Source organism: Lathyrus oleraceus, chromosome 3, assembly GCF_024323335.1.
Source record: "Lathyrus oleraceus cultivar Zhongwan6 chromosome 3, CAAS_Psat_ZW6_1.0, whole genome shotgun sequence".
Classification (NCBI taxonomy): Eukaryota; Viridiplantae; Streptophyta; class Magnoliopsida; order Fabales; family Fabaceae; genus Lathyrus; species Lathyrus oleraceus.
In genome coordinates this window covers 524,315,781-524,332,038 of record NC_066581.1, presented here as the reverse complement: position 1 = coordinate 524,332,038, position 16,258 = coordinate 524,315,781, and the positions used below count along the sequence as shown (strand labels likewise).

At 33.9% G+C, this 16,258-nt stretch overlaps 2 protein-coding genes across 2 annotated transcripts; both read right to left on the bottom strand.

Moving 5' to 3' along the window:
- Positions 1 to 6,575: 6,575 nt before the first annotated feature.
- LOC127128643 (isoflavone-7-O-methyltransferase 9) lies at positions 6,576 to 7,734 on the bottom strand. Its single transcript, XM_051058013.1, has 2 exons — positions 6,970 to 7,734; positions 6,576 to 6,875 (listed from the first exon to the last, which is right to left on the bottom strand). Exons 1-2 carry the CDS (start codon positions 7,729 to 7,731, stop codon positions 6,576 to 6,578), a joined length of 1,062 nt encoding a protein of 353 aa, XP_050913970.1. The 5' UTR covers positions 7,732 to 7,734.
- A 6,673-nt stretch (positions 7,735 to 14,407) lies between these two features.
- LOC127128642 (isoflavone-7-O-methyltransferase 6) lies at positions 14,408 to 15,853 on the bottom strand. The gene is made up of 2 exons (XM_051058011.1): positions 15,026 to 15,853; positions 14,408 to 14,946 (listed from the first exon to the last, which is right to left on the bottom strand). The coding sequence occupies exons 1-2, from the start codon at positions 15,794 to 15,796 to the stop codon at positions 14,647 to 14,649; spliced, it is 1,071 nt and encodes a 356-aa protein (XP_050913968.1). The 5' UTR covers positions 15,797 to 15,853; the 3' UTR covers positions 14,408 to 14,646.
- Positions 15,854 to 16,258: the final 405 nt, after the last annotated feature.

The window sequence follows — 16,258 nt, the reverse complement described above, 5'->3', positions numbered from 1 at the left end:
ATGGATTTACAAAGTGAAACTAAAGCCAGATTGATCAATTGGAAAACATAAAGCAATGATTAATGTCTGATGGATTTACAAAGTGAAAATACAAAAATTCAGACTAGATTACTTTGAGGTGTTTTCTCCTGTAGCTAGACATGAGACAATCAGACTGGTGATTGCTATAGTGTAAGACCCCAATTTTGACCCTAGATCCCTCATGTTATCTCATCAATTGGATTAGCTTTGGGATCACACCTTGGGATCCTCCTTACCCCTTAATCATTGGGTTTTCATTGGGAGAGATCACCAAGCACATTTGATTGTATCATACTTTATTTTTCATTATTTACTAACCATTATACCAAAAACATGTCTATGTATACCTTGTTTCTTTTGTAGGTAGTGTGTGCATCCACCAATGCCTCATCAAGCTCACAACTAGGATTTGAGACCCTCATGACAATAGATCAATCAATAGATGGTTCACAATGGTTGTAAACATCATATATGGATCCACATGTTCTTCATTTATCATTTTGATCAAGAATTCATCAAGAGATTCATGAAGAATTCATCTTGTGTGACTTCTTCAGCAAGTTTCTTCAATATTTGATCAAATATTTCAAGGTAGACTTCATTATACATCATTGTATGCATATATGATCCTCCATGAATCCCAAAGATCAAGAGAACTTCAATATTTCAAGTTGGTTCAAGGTGGTTGACCAAAGAAAGCCAATTGGTCAAAACCGGAGTTCCCTAGACCCTATCTCCTACAATTTTTATCATATGAAAATGATTCCAAGAGAAAAGTTACTACATATGACATTATAAACAACTTTCATGTTGAGGCTAAAAGCTAACTTTGCTTGGAAAGTCATTTTTTATGATGAAAGATTATAGGTCATTTTATCTGAACCCTAGTTAGAAGGTCAACTTCCAAGGACCATAACTTGCTCAATTTTTATGAGATGAAGGTCATACAAGTTTCATGATCAAATTCAAGATGTCATCTCCAACTCTGATTCTTTTAGAAACTTCAAATTCAACTTGCAAGGGCATGTGCCAAGAGGAAACATTATAGTTCATTTTGGGCCATTACCATTGAACAATAGATTTTCCTCAACTTCTAAAATGCATAACGCCTTCATGCCAAATCCAAATGAGGTCAAATTTGTGACTAAATTGAAGATGATTGAAAGAGATACAACTTTGGTGAAGGAACGTTTTCCATTTGAAGCTCATAGCAAAGGTTATTCAAAGTGGAAGAAGTGAACATTTGACTTGGAACTTAGAAAATTTTCAATTATGTTTGATTTCCCAAAATTCCACCTTACAATTCATCACGATCCAAGTTTCAAATGAAGAAGTGTTCAACATGAAAGTTGTTCCCCTTGATCTCACATTTTCAAAAAGTCCAAAATTACTTCATTTGGACAAGGATTGAATGACTTGCGTATGGCTTTTATTCAAGGTTCCATTTGGATGAATCTCATGATCACTTTTCAATTTCAAATGCATGGCTTCATGTCACACTTTCAGCATCACTCATGATCAATTTTGGACCTTTTGACATCACCTCATGGGCCTATCACACGCCCATGCATCCATGCAAGTGAGAATTGATAATTTTGGCATTTGAATGGAAGTGTGTGGAAATCAATTGCCTAGCCTATAAATACATTTCCCAAGCTTTGATCCTGCAACCTTCCCTTCACCATTAGAGGATAAACTTGAAGGTTTTCAATTGAAAATTGAGTTTCAATTTCACTTCTGTTTTAAAGTTGAAACTCCAAGAATCCAAGCCATTCTTTGATCTAATTCACTTCTTGCAAGCTTCTGAAGTCAAGCCAAGGCCAATTGGAAGCAAGATCAAGCAAGATTCAAGCTCCTCGAAGGTGATTTTTCAGAAACTTTCTCTCTTCGATGCTCTCTCAATTCTTCGCCATTCTCTTTGATTTTTTGGTTGGCTAAAGTCCTATCAATGTAGGCAACAAGATTAAGTTTCTTTGAGGTCAAATCGAAGCAACTCAGTTCATGATCCTAAAAATTCAAATCCCTGTATCTTTTAATATACTTGGAATTGGAGAAAATTGAGGCCAGATTCGAGCTCTTGAGCATTTTTCTTTAAAACCATGTCCTTGTTTATCATTTTAGTGAAGGTTTATGGTGGACTAGTCCGGTGAGGTCCACCGGAGAAGAAGACTGGAGCCCTAGCTTCGGTGGTGTGTTGGCACCCTCCCATCCCTTTAATCATGTTTAAATGTTTTAATCTCGTCCATTGGTTCTGGTTACCACGTGTGTGATGCATTGACTGAAGTCCACCAAGGATAGCACGCATGTGGCTATCAGATCTGCCACCTTAATTAATGAGGGAGATCTGATGGCCCTTGTTTTTTTTGCTTTTTATTTTAATTTCTTGTTTTCTTTTAATTGCTCCTATTTTATTTAATTCATAGAAATTTCATTTTTAATCCAAAAAAATATGCGACTTTCACCAAAAATCTTTAAATATTTTTCGCTTCCATTTTCTGAATTAAAATTAGTTTTTGGATTAATTTTGATATTTTTCATGAATTAAATCTTTTTGTGCATATTTTTAGTTGTTTAAAAATAGTTCTGACTTTTCAAAAATAGTGAAATTTTTTGTCCAAGGTCCTTTGACCTTGTTGGACCTAGGATAAGTCCCTTGACCATTTATTTGGTGTTTTAAAGGGATTTTAGGTTTTGACCAAACTTAAATGCATTTTAATTCATTTTTAAATTGATATTTAATTGATTAAATGTTTAAAAATATTGTTGAGCCATTCTTATGGTCTTGTCATGTTGGACTTTCTATTTGGGCCTTGGTCAAGGTTGGTTTGACTTTTGTAGGATCAAAACCATTGGATTTTGGGGATTGATGAAATGTACATTTCATCTCCCAAAATGAATGGATGGTTTTTATTTGATGGAATTCTTCCCATGATCAATTTGTGTTTTTATCTTCCCCTCCCTCTTCATCTTCATCCTTATTCTTCCCCATTCCCTCATTTGACCAATGAAATCTCTAATGTCTAAAGGCTAATTGATTCATCAATGACATTGTGTCAGATGAATCAATATAAGTATGACTGGGATAGGTCCTTCCCATTTTCCTTTAGTGTGTGGTGGTATATTTTAGGAGTTTGGTTCTTCATACCAAATCTCTAACATGCATTAACACCTAAATTTTTATTTCCCGGCCTTAGATAGTTGTGACTTCTACATAAGTCAAATTATGATTGCTTAACATAAAGCTAAATTTCACCCTCAAGGCATAGCATTCTAGTAAGTGAGATTGTAAGTCTCCCATTCTTTATGGCATTGTGTGGAGAATTGACCTTTTTTCCTTTCATGAGAGCTAGTGGCATACTTGTTGAATTATCCAAGTTGGAGCCCTTCTCATGGAAGATATCGTGGTTTAAGGATTCATACTTGTGAATGAATGGTTGAGTGTTCTCTAAAGAATGACTTAATCAATTAAAAATCACCACTAACACTTGACTAACATTTGACTAACGCTTATTAATATTGCTTTACTTTCTAGTCATTTTCTATTATGCAATTTAAATTTCAGTCCTTTATCATTCATTGCCATTTACATTTCATATAACTTGTTTATGTTTATGTCCTTTTCACTTTTCTCATTTGAGCCATATCTTGTGATTGTATATATTGTTTGTGTGTTTTGACTTTGTTTGTGGTCTTAGGATCTTAAAATACCTAATAACAACAAAAACCCTAAAAAACATCTGGTGGACTGTTGAACTTGATCTGAACTTTTGGACTTAGGATTAGGCAACATTCTCTGTGCAAAAAGGACTTTGCTAATGCCAACATTCTGAGACTGAGCTATTGTGAACTGATTTTTAGGAATTTCTTGGGTTCATCTGCTACTCTATCTTTGTGCTTAGTTGTTATTTTGATCTTGTGTCTGATGCTTTGCTTTGAGTTGATCAAGGAATATTTCATCAGATACATGAGAAGACAATGAAGACTGCTAGCTTTTGGAATTGCTTGCTTGGATGTGGCTATCTTTATTTGATGCCTTGATCTTCATGATGTCTGGATATTGCTCATTGCTTATTGCTTATTGCTTGATAAAAGTTCAAAGGAAAATGAGTTTCTATATGACATTCTTGTCTGTTGGATTGCATCCCATTGGTAAGATATTTTCAACTCTTAACTTTTAAATTTATGCTTAGGATAGCCTCTTCATCTCCTCCCACTTCTTAAATTTCAAAATCTCTCCCCTTTTCAAAAAAAATCTTTGCTTGTGATTTTAAACTTAGACTTTGTTTTAATGATTAGAAACTTTAACCTTATGCCATTGAATTTTTAAATATTTTCTTAATCAAATTTGTAAATGAACTTAACCATATTGACTTAAATTTCAAGAAAGGACAAAAGGAACTAACAACCCCATTCAAAATATTGGCCCTTTGTGTCTTTTCATTTAAACTTTTGTTAAAAGCAATTCACCAACTTTGAAATTTTTACCACGAACTACGAGGTTTTGATCCCTCATTATTATGTTGGTACGTAGACACAAGTCCGAAGGTCTTGTCAAACACAAAAATATAATCAATGAATTCTTTTCTAATCCCCACACTCTATTTTTAATCAAACATCTTTTATACCAAAAGACACATATGCTCACATAAAAAAGGGCTCCCTAGGAGTATCTAGGATACTTTGGGTGCTAACACCTTCCTTCTGTGTAACCAACCCCCTTACCTGTAATATCTGGCATTTTATTAGTTTTGATTTGAAAACTTCTTATCTTTGGATTTTGTTCGTACTTTTCCCTTTTTCTTTGGAAACAATAAAAGCGCGGTGGTGACTCTGGTTTTATTGATGTCAAGTTTACCCATAGCTTAATAGTCATGAATTTGCCGATACATATAACTGCTAACAGGAATTTGCCTTTTATGCAATTAGATGTGAAATTTGCATTTTTGAATGGTCTTTTACAAGAGGAGGTTTATGTATCATAACCTCATGGATTTGTGAAAAAGAATTAGGAAGGGATGGTGTACAAGGTGTATAAAGCCTTGTATGGACTGAAACAAGATCCTAGAACTTGAAATCTGAAAATTGATTCATTTTTAAGGCTTCAAGGATTCAAGAAATGTGAGATGGAGTATGGTGTTTATGGTCAACATACATCTGATACCAATATGATTTTGGTGTGTATCTATGTTGATGACATATTTCTAACAGGAAGTTGTTCAGAAGAGATAGCTAAGTTCAAGAAGGTGTTGATGAATGAGTTTGAGATGACTGATATAAGAAATATAACATATTTTTTATGGATGAAGATTATGTACTCAGATATGGGTATAACCTTGCATTATTTGAAGTATGAACTTGAGATTTTAAAGAGATTTGAACTTATGAATTGCAAGTATGCAATGACACCTATTGAGACAAATCACATGTTGGATTTTGATGTTGAGGGCGATGATGTAGATGCTACAATTTTTAATCAGTTGGTATGCTCATTGAGATATCTCTGTAATACCAGACCTAATATTTGTTATTCAGTCAGAATGGTCAGTAGGTTTATGAACATCAAAGTGATCACATTACCAAGGTGTTGTTAGGATTCAGAGGTATGTCAAAGAGACTCTGAAGTATGGAATTTAGTTCCCTTGTGTTCTTGAATCTGATTCAGAGCTGATGTGCTACTCAGACTCTGATTGGTGTGTGGACAAAGTCGACAGAAGAAAGACTTTCGAATATCTTTTTAAGTATTTAGGAGGTCCTATTTTTTGTTGCTCTAAGAAGGAACCAGTGGTTGCATTGTCAACCTGTGAAGCTGAGTATATTGCATGCACATTGTCTTCTTGTCAAGCTGTGTAGATCCTGAACTTGCTGCAGGATCTGAAGATCAAGGTGAGCAAGCCTATGAAGTTGATCATTAACAACAAACCAACTATAAGCCTTGCCGAGAATCCAGTGCTGCATGTAAGAAGCAAGCACATTGACACAAAATTTCATTTTCTGAGAAACCATGTTCATAATAGGGTGCTTGAAGTTGTGCACTATAGCACTCAGAAGCAGCTGTCAGATATTCTAACAGAGCAATCAAGACTGAACACTTTATTCATTTAAGGGATGATGTTATATTGTAATTAGTTTTCAGTTGCATTTAAGTTTAATTTAACTAGCATTTTCATTTTCATTTTGCTTTAAGTAGTATATAAATCAAGTGCGGTTTTAGCTTTAAAAAATATAATCTTAATCGTAACAGATTTTCAACTTTCTGTCAGAATTTGTTAGAAACTTTTTTCTCTCTCTTCTCTCTCTCTTCCATTTTCATAATCTTCCTCTTCTTCATCTTGTGCACCAATATTTATTGTGCTACAAAATAGTAAAGTAAAGATGAATCCGAAGGAAATGTCTAGATCATGGTATGAGAAAAACACACCAGTTAAGGTTAGTGTCTTTCCATCACAAACCTATATAAATTTATTAAGTTCACATCTAAATCTATCAAATAAACATTCAAAATTTATATACTTTATACAAAAACAAGTTTTTAAATGAATCACAACATTATTGTTTTAAGGATAAATCTCAATAATAGACAACAATTCAGTCAAAGGAGATATTTTGTAGTCTTTAAAACCTGCTTCCACAAAGAGCTTCTTCCACTCTTCCTCATTTCTCTCTTTTCCATTGACACATGCCATGTTTACATCCATTTGCATCTTTACTTGTGTAATTTGATGGTCATCTTTCTTTTCATTCATCACAATTTCCATTAGAATCACTTTTCCTACTTTCTCATCACTTGTAATGGCTTCTTTACATTTCTCCAATATCTTTATGCAATCCTCATCAGTCCAATCATGTAAAATCCACTGCAAGAAGCAAAAATAGAAGATGAAGGAAAATGAACTTTCTTTTATAACTCTAAGAATGTAATTCATAATGCTTAGAAAACAAAAATCATACCTTAAGCACAACTGCATCTGCTTTAGGAACAGATGTGAACATGTCTCCACCAACATATGTCAAATTGTTGTCTCCAGATAAATTCTCTACAACATGTGGAAGATCAAACACAAGACATTTCAACTTAGGAAATGTGTCACAAATAATCTTACCCATTGTTCCATTTCCACCACCAACATCCACAACTGATTCCAACCCATCAAACACAACACCATAATCTTTCAAAACCAAATTTATCATTTTTGAATCACTCGCCATTGCCGCGTTAAACGATCTATTATTTTCCGGGTTTTGATTAAGAAACTTCCAAAAATCAGATCCTAAAGTTACATCAAAGAGTGTAAGATCTTCTTCATAAATCCATTTTTTCAAGTGATTGTAAGAACCCGAAATCGTTGGATTCAAATAACCCTCAACCATTGGTGATAAACACAGGTCAGTTCCTTGAACAAGAAGCTCTGTTACAACTGTGAGAGCATAGGCTTCTTCTTGTTGATTACTTATTATCTCGAAAAATCCAATGTGTGCAAGGTAATGCATGAGACGTTGAACGTTACCGAATTTGGTTGATGGAACTTGAAGAGTTGAAACTAGTTTTGAAAGAGAAATTGGTTGGCCATGATTGTGGATTATGTTTGGTATGTTCATTTCAATACACCATTTAAGACACATGGTATCTAGCATTCCGTACATGTGATTGTATAATTGAGCTTGTGCTTTGAAGATTTCACTTGGTTTGCGGCTACTGATTGATGAAGCCATTGAAGCTGCAATAGAAGAAGGCGTAGGTAAAGGTGCTTCAACATATATAGTAGCCATTTTTTTGCTGTTTTTCTTGGAGAGCAAGGAACCTACCTTGAGTTACCAAAATAAGGGTATTACTACAGCTTCATGTTCGTACAAGTGTTTGTATAATAAAGAATGTGCTTTGAAAATTTCACTTGGTTCGTAGCTATTGATTGATGAAGCATTGTTTTCGCTTGTTATGTTATTTAATAATCTATTGCCATAATAGAAAAATAATTTTTTGGAAATACATAACTAACATGTTTTTAATTTAATTTTGATTTTACAATTAAATTTATATGGGTTTCCATTTAGTTTTTATATAGAGATAAACTTTTAATAAAAATATTAATAGTAATTTTGATTTTATTATTTTTCAGAGATTTTTAAGGAGCCAAACATTGACAGGTCAGTCGCCTGAATGACTTAGTCTTCTGCTCTCTTTCTCTGTTGAGAATAACCTTGCATTGGCCACTTCTTTTACTTTTCTCGAGTCAGATGTGCGATTTTCATGCGTGATTTATTACTACAAAATAAATATTTCGTGACACCCATTTTACAACGATCTTTCTGTTAAATGTGATAATAGTTCTTTTTTTGTCATTTTTCTGTCGTATTTACTAAATGACATTTCACAACGGTCATTGGTACCAATTGTAGTGAAATATACCTGGAGTTAAAGAGTTTGAATCCCAACACCAACAATTTTCATTTATCATGACATAATGAACTTGACGTTAACATTTCATCACAGTTCATATTGTCATCCATGGTAAAAGGTGTTACTTATTTATATATAAGAGAAGTTATGTCTCGCTTAAGTATATTACAATTGTCTCTCTCAAAACAAAACATCTAACATCTCTTTCACTTGTCTCTCTCAAAACAAAATCCTAACATCTCTATGACTCCTCTCTCTCATATGGAAACTCCAAACTTATGCATCCAACTCTTCTTCTTTGAAGGATACCTTTGTTGCATCAAATCTTAACAAATGACTACTTTACAGGTTCATCTTCATAATAGTTTATGTTTGAAAATTTGTTTATGTATTATTGTTTATGTTTCAATAGCTTATTTAATATTGTTTGAACTTTCTTCTTGTTTTAACTTGTAGGTAGGGATGCTCGTTTCAATCACGAGGAAGAAGCTAAAGTGAGTGTTGCAATTATGTTACTTTCATTGTGGATGACATTATGATACATATACGTTTCAGAAACATTTTATGAGTTGATATGTTTTTTGTATCGTGTATGTTGTTTATGGTTTGTTGTTGATAAACGTTGTTGTTAATATTTGTTTAAAAGACGAGTTTATTATATCTTATATGGTATGTGTGTTTTTCCAACCCCTTACCGAATATATAACTTTTCAGATTGCATTAGAAAATTATAGTATGATAGATAAAGTTATACTAGAAAACAAGTACACGTTCAATTGTAGACAAGAATTCTTCATCCCGTTATCTGCATATTATTCTTTAACTATTAGAGTTTTATTTAATGATTGTAGTTCTTCAACCGCCCATTTCTCTACATTTAATTTTCTTTGCAAAGTAAATAATATTTTCCAAAATGAAATAGAAGTGTAGGAAGGGGAGGTTGAAGAACAAGGATCATTAAACAAAATTTTATCTGTTAAAGAGTAAAATGCAGATAAGGAGTTGAAGAACTCTTGTCTAACATTTAACATAAACTTGTTCTTCTGTTATAACTTAATTTGTCATATTCTAATGTTCTAGATCTGATTGAAAGGTTATATGTTTAGTGAGCATTGGTGAAATAGGCATTCTACATAATTTATAATAAACTCAGTATAGATATATATGTATATATATATATATATATATATATATATATATATATATATATATATATATATATAAAGAATATCACAACGGTTGTTTAAAGTAACTGTTGTGGTAGGTAGTATGTTACATAACTTATAATCACGGTCACACGATAATGGTGAAAAACATCATACATACAATCACACTTTTCCTCACAACGACTGGTACGACATGGTGGTATCCATTTTCCAGCCGTTTTGATAGGTGCTTTCCGTAGTAGTTATGGCAGAAAAAGTCTGGGACCTACTAGTTTCTCTTTTTCCTTTTTTATAAGGTTTTAATTTTAGGGATAATATTGGGGACATGTTTGACCAATTACATCGGTTTGCTTCGTTCCCTTGTAGCTTTTCTTCTTACTCCGTCACTTAAATTCCTAGAGATAAAGATTTTTGTAAGATAATGGAATGCCCTCCTTTTCTCGCTCATGTGAATAGAATATATATATATATATATATATATATCATTTTGGTCAACTATCTAATTATGATACAACATAATTACAGGATAAAATATTATAATTACAGTAAATTAATTATGACTATTTATAACAATAAATTATATTCTATCACACCCCTGCAGTCGAAGCGAGAGGTTCACAAACACTTAGACTAATCAGAAAATCATAAAAAAGAATGTGAGGAAGCCATTTGGTGAAGTTATATGCAATTTGATGTCTTGAGGAAACATGAAGAACTTGTGCCTGACCACAAGATACTTTTTCCCGAACAAAATGAATATCCATCTCAATATGATTGGTACGCTGATGTTGCACAAGATTACCAATAAGATAAATGCCACTAACATTGTCATAATACACACCAAAGTGCCATGATGAATAGAAAAATTGAGCTCTAGAAGAAAATAATCATACACAACATTAGAATACCTCTATATTCGGCTCCATCATTAAAACGAGAGAGGGTGGGTTTCCTTTTGGAAGACCAGGAGATAATGTTGTCACCTAGAAAGACACAGTAGCCAAATGTGGAATGTCTGATGTCTGGACATCCATCCCAATCAGAGTTAGTGTAAGAGATAAGCTATGTAATGTAATCGGTATTACCATGAACATAGCACGAAATGTGCTTGAGAGCAAACATGTGTTCCACGTGAAGTCCATGAATGTGAAGACAAACTTGTTGAACTACATATGATATGTCAGGTCAAGTGAATGTGAGATACTGTGAAGCCCCTGCATGACTCCGATTTAGAAAGTGGTCCTCATAAGGCTTACAGGACGAGGCACTAAGTTTCTAGTTTGTGTCAACAAGAGTGGCAGACGGTTTAAAGGATGCCATGCTAGCACGTTCGATGATCTATGAGGCATATGTGGTTTTACTAAGAAATATGTAAATAGGAAGACGAGATACCACAATACTAAAAAAATAAATCAGTAGACCCAAATCATTTGTCGCAAACTCAGATGCTAAGAGTGACATAAATGATTTGCGAATGGCATGAGTAAAGGCGATAAAGACGATGTTGTCTACATATAAAATAATGTAGGCCATGTTGGAACTTTGTTGATGTATGAAAAGATAGTAGTTTTATGTGCTATGGTCAAAACCAATAGCGCCGACATAATCAACAAAACATTGGTATCATGCTTCGAGTGCTTGCTTGAGACCGCAAAGCGACTTCTTCAGATGACATACATAATCTGGATGATGAGGGTCCTGGAAACCCAATGGCTGATGCATATATACAGTATCATGGAAATCAACATGTAAAAATGAATTATGTACATCCAATTGATGAATGAGCCATGATTTTTATAGGGAAATGATGAACACTCAATAGTGGTAGCTGTTTTCACTACGAGGCTGGAAGTTTCATCACAATATCACACTTACAACCTGTGATCTGCCATCACCTACAATATAAGCCTTAAAACACTCTAAGGAGCCATCTGAAATTTTCTTATGCCTAAAAAATAGCATAGATATAATAAGATTAGCATCACTATGACGAGGAATTAAATCCCAGAATGCATTTCCTAATAAGAGCGTCAAATTCATAACGCATTACAGATTTCGAATTCGGGTCGAATAAGGCTTTCTTGGAATTTTTAGGTGTGGAAGAGATGCTTTGGTCAGGTTGGCAGACTGATAGTGTAAATATCTTGTTGGTTTTCACACTGCCTTTCATGATACGTGTAACACCCTGAATTTAATTAACTAATTAATCGAATATTATCGCTTTATTAATTATTTAAATGATTTAATATGATTTTAATAATTTAATTTGTGATAATATGTGTTATGTGGTGTATGGGGATTATTAGAATTTTTATTAGTTTATTTAATTAAAATAGTAGAGTATTAATTAAATAAATAAAAAATAAGAGAAATAGTGATATTGGGGAAAAAATAGGATTGTTAAAATAAAAGAGAAAGTGGTGAAAGTAGTGGTGAGTTGATGAGTAGTAGTGTGAAAGGTAGCTGAGTATATTTTCTAGGTTAAAATAAATAGGAAATGAGACGGGAGCCAATTTCACACATACGTAAAAGTTTTGCAAAAGTGGGAAAAAAAGGTAACGTGGGAAGAGAATTAAAAGGGCTTGGGAGAGAAGAAAATCACCTTAGCTAGAGCTTGAGGATTGCTAGAATTACAAGTAAAGGGGAACTACTCTAATATAGGTGTGTTGCATGAAGGGTAGAGAGGGATCCTCACCCTCATCTAGGTTTTTCTCATAATTGTTGTGCTTTATGAGTTCTTGAATGTGACTATGTGTAATCCATGATAATTTCAATATTTGGTGTGTAAATTCGTGTTGTGAATGTTATTAAATTTGTGTATATGAATTGAGTATGAATATGGATGCCATCACTGTCGTTGATGTGTATTTGAGTTATGAACATATTCCTAAATTAATGAATTATTGATGGAATCAAATATTAATCTAGTGATATATTGTTCCTTGTATTCAACAATACTTTCTCTTGGGCCCCGCATATACTCTTTTAGGACGATATATCGGCAGTTCGTCTTATGAATCAAGAGTTGTTTGGCTGGCACCCAGACACTTAATTCAGTCTTTATTTTTGGCTTTACCCTATAGCGGCAACCATGCTAGCCCACGTACTAGAAATGCCTATTTAATCTTTGATTCCAAGTTCCTTCCATTTGTGGGTTCCCTTGATACCATTTTGTTGGTGCAAGTTATACTTTTCATCACTCTTATCTCTCTTTCTATTCTCGTGGTTCCACGAACTACGATTGCTCTGACTTTGTCATTGCACAATGAGAATACGTAGGCACGAGGATGTGAATCCTTGACGAGCATACCTGTAATTATTCCTCTTTCTCCTTAGGACACCATTCATATCTTTCACGATCCATTACCTACCTTCGATCATAAATTGTTCACCCCAGTGACGTATTTTTTTCTTTGACATTGAAACACGGTTTTCTTTGGATATCCATATACACCCTTTTAGGACGATATAGCGGCAATCCGTATTTGTCCCTAGAGTTGTTTGGCTCATACCCATACATTTTATTCCTTCTTTTTTGGCTAAATATCAGATAGTGACAACCATGCTAGTCCACATATCGGTTAACGTTGTTTCCCTATATGGTACAAATCCCATTTCTCCTACGGATTCCAATATACCTTGACTTTCAGTTTCAAACTACACTTATTCAGTCACTTGTTACCAAATCCTTCACTTTTGTGACTTCGGTTACTTCATTCTGTCCATCTTCATGATGTACTCATATTTCACATTCATTCATTCCATGCGATATACCAGTTATCTTTGAGCCAAATACACTACCTCTTTGTGCTCCTTCTTGTGTCACCTTGTGAATCAAGAGATGTTTGGACTATTCCCAAACACTTATTTCTTCGTATTGTCGGCATTACCCTATAGCGGCAACCATGCTAGCTAGCCCACATACTGGTAAGAGCCAGTTTTACTCTTGGGTTCATGTTTTCACCCTTGTTGGAGCGCAAAACACATACCTTTGGTTTAGACCATACTGTTATCACCACTCTTTTCACCTCCCACCACCAGTTCTTTGACTACGGAGCTTTGAATTCCTCATTGCACTATAAGGATACGTAGGCATGAGAGCCTCAATCCTCACCGAGCACTTCATCCATTTCTTTTCTTTTTCCCTATTCTTTCAAGAGTAATCTTTAGTTATAACACCTATTCGAGCGTGAATAATCAAAACGGTTCCCATGGATGTTAGGGGTGTTAATACCTCTCCCTTGCATAATCGACTTCCTTACCAAACATATCTCTTTCCCCTGGGTTTTATCGATGTTTTCCCTTTCCTTCGGGAATAAATAATGTTCGATGGCGACTCTGTTGTATGTTCGAGCGCGCGATACGTTCGGATATATTTCCGCTAGCTTCAGGTTCCTATGGAGTATCATGGACGTGAGGGGTGCTAATACCTTTCTCTTGCGTAACCGACTTGCAAACACAAGTCTCGGTTGTGAGACCGATACCTTATTCTTTTCTGCGTTTCCCGTGTACGTCTCTTTTTTCGATGGTTTTATCGATTATTTTCCCTCTCCTCTCTTATAAAAATAAACCAAATAAAATTTAGTGACGACTCTTCTATAATTTCTCTTAAAACATGACGACAGTCCTGATTTCGTTATCGTGTGAAATCCGGATAGCGCCATACGTTATTTGTTAATTTTAATTCTTTCAAGTGGACTTTGTTCATAAATGGATATGCTGAATTTAAAAATTTCTTTTATTCTGTTTTTTTATCTCTATTTTTTTTTTTGTTAAACTTTAGTTTCATGGTAGTAGCAGAACCAACCTTATCAAACAAGTAAAAAACAATAGAACTAAACATTGTATTATTCAATAATAAACACTTGCCATTATTGTGCGACAAAATCAAAAAGAAAAATAATAGTAAAGCAAATGTCAAGATCTAGGTTCGAGAAAAACACAAAGCTTATAACCTCGTTGATTTTCCTTTACATTTTCTATCATAAGACAAGTGACTTTATTAAGTGCGCATTCCAAATTTATTTAGTTATAAATTTATTCGAAGGATCATAACATACTGTCTTAAGGAAAAATCTCGATAAGAGAGAGTAATTCAGTCAAAGGAGATATTTTGTAGTGTTTAAAGCCAGCTTCCAGAATGAGTTTCTTCCATTCTTCCTCATTTCTCTCTTTTCCATTGAGACATACCATACTTATGTCCATCTGTAGCTTTAATCGAGTAAGATGATTATTTTCTTTCTTCTCATCTATCACCAGTTCTATGATAATCACTTTTCCAACTTTTTCATCACTTGTAACAGCTTCTTTACATTTTTCCAGTATCTTTATGCAATCCTCATCACTCCAATCATGTAAAATAAACTGCAAAAAAAAAAACACTAGTTCAATTCTCATCACTTTGTCATCATTAGGGTTTATGCTCAACTATAAAAAAACATACCTTGAGCAAAATTGCATCGGCTCTTGGAATCGATGCGAACATGTCTCCAGCAACATATGTCAAATTGTTGTTTCCACATAAATTTTCAACAACTTTTGGACGATCAAACACAAGATATTTCAACTTAGGAAATGTCTCACAAATAATCTTACCCATTGTTCCAGTTCCACCACCAACATCCACAATTGATTCCAATCCTTCAAACACAAAATTACAATCTTTCAATGCCAACTTTATCACATCGATATCACTAGCCATTGTCTCATTAAACAATCTGTTATGTTCAGGGTTCTTATTAAGAAATTCCCAAAAATCAGACCCTAAAGTTATGTCAAAGAGTGTAAGATCTTCTTCATAAATCCACTTTTTGAGCTGATGGTAAGAACTCGAAGTTGTTTGATCAAGAAGACACTCAACCATTTGAGCTAAACAAAATTTGGTTCCTTTAACAAGAAGCTCCGAAGTATCGGTGAGAGCATAAACTTGTTCATTTTCTAACTCTTGATCTTTTACTATCTCAATGAGTCCACTGTGTGCAAGGTAACGCATGAGACGTTGTACGCTACCAGCTTTGGTTGATGGAACTTGAAGAATTGAAACTAAGTTTGAAAGAGAAATTGGTTGGCCATGATTGTGGATTATGTTTGGTATGTTCATCTCAACACACCATTTAAGACACATGGAATCTATGAAGGCGTATATGTGTTTGTATAATTGAGCTTGTGCTTTGAAAATTTCACTTGGTTTACGGCTATTAATTGATGAAGCCATTGTTTTGTGGAAGTGAGTTTTTGGTTTGTGTGTACTTGTGATGTTTCAGAATTTGATTTGCTTTATATAAGCTTTCAACTTTCAACACCGTGTGTCAGCAAGAGTTGTAAAAGTCATATAATTGGAACACATTATATGACTATTGATTTCATATTAAAAAAACAGAGTAAGTCATATAATTATAACACATTATATGACTATTGACTTCATATTAAAAAAACAAACAAAGTCATATAACTTCACTATCAAAGAGATTTCTAAATTTATTTTTTTATACTTGTATGGAATTGTATAGGTTGTGCCGTTAAGGCAACTAATTTGATAGCTATGTAGTGACACCAGATGCATGACTGTGACTTCGAACATTAATCTCGATAGGGATAGTTTGATATTTTGATAGGAGTTGTGCATGTTGTAGTGAAAGTCTGTTCAAACATTTTGTCGAAATATGTTAACTTGTAC

Coding starts and splice junctions, on each gene's coding strand:
- LOC127128643 (XM_051058013.1), bottom strand. CDS start 7,731: ATGGCTTCATCAATCAGTAGCCGCAAACCAAGTGAAATCTTCAAAGCA. Junction 6,876..6,969: donor CAGATGCAGTTGTGCTTAAG/GTATGATTTTTG, acceptor TGCTTCTTGCAG/TGGATTTTACATGATTGGAC.
- LOC127128642 (XM_051058011.1), bottom strand. CDS start 15,796: ATGGCTTCATCAATTAATAGCCGTAAACCAAGTGAAATTTTCAAAGCA. Junction 14,947..15,025: donor CCGATGCAATTTTGCTCAAG/GTATGTTTTTTT, acceptor TTTTTTTTGCAG/TTTATTTTACATGATTGGAG.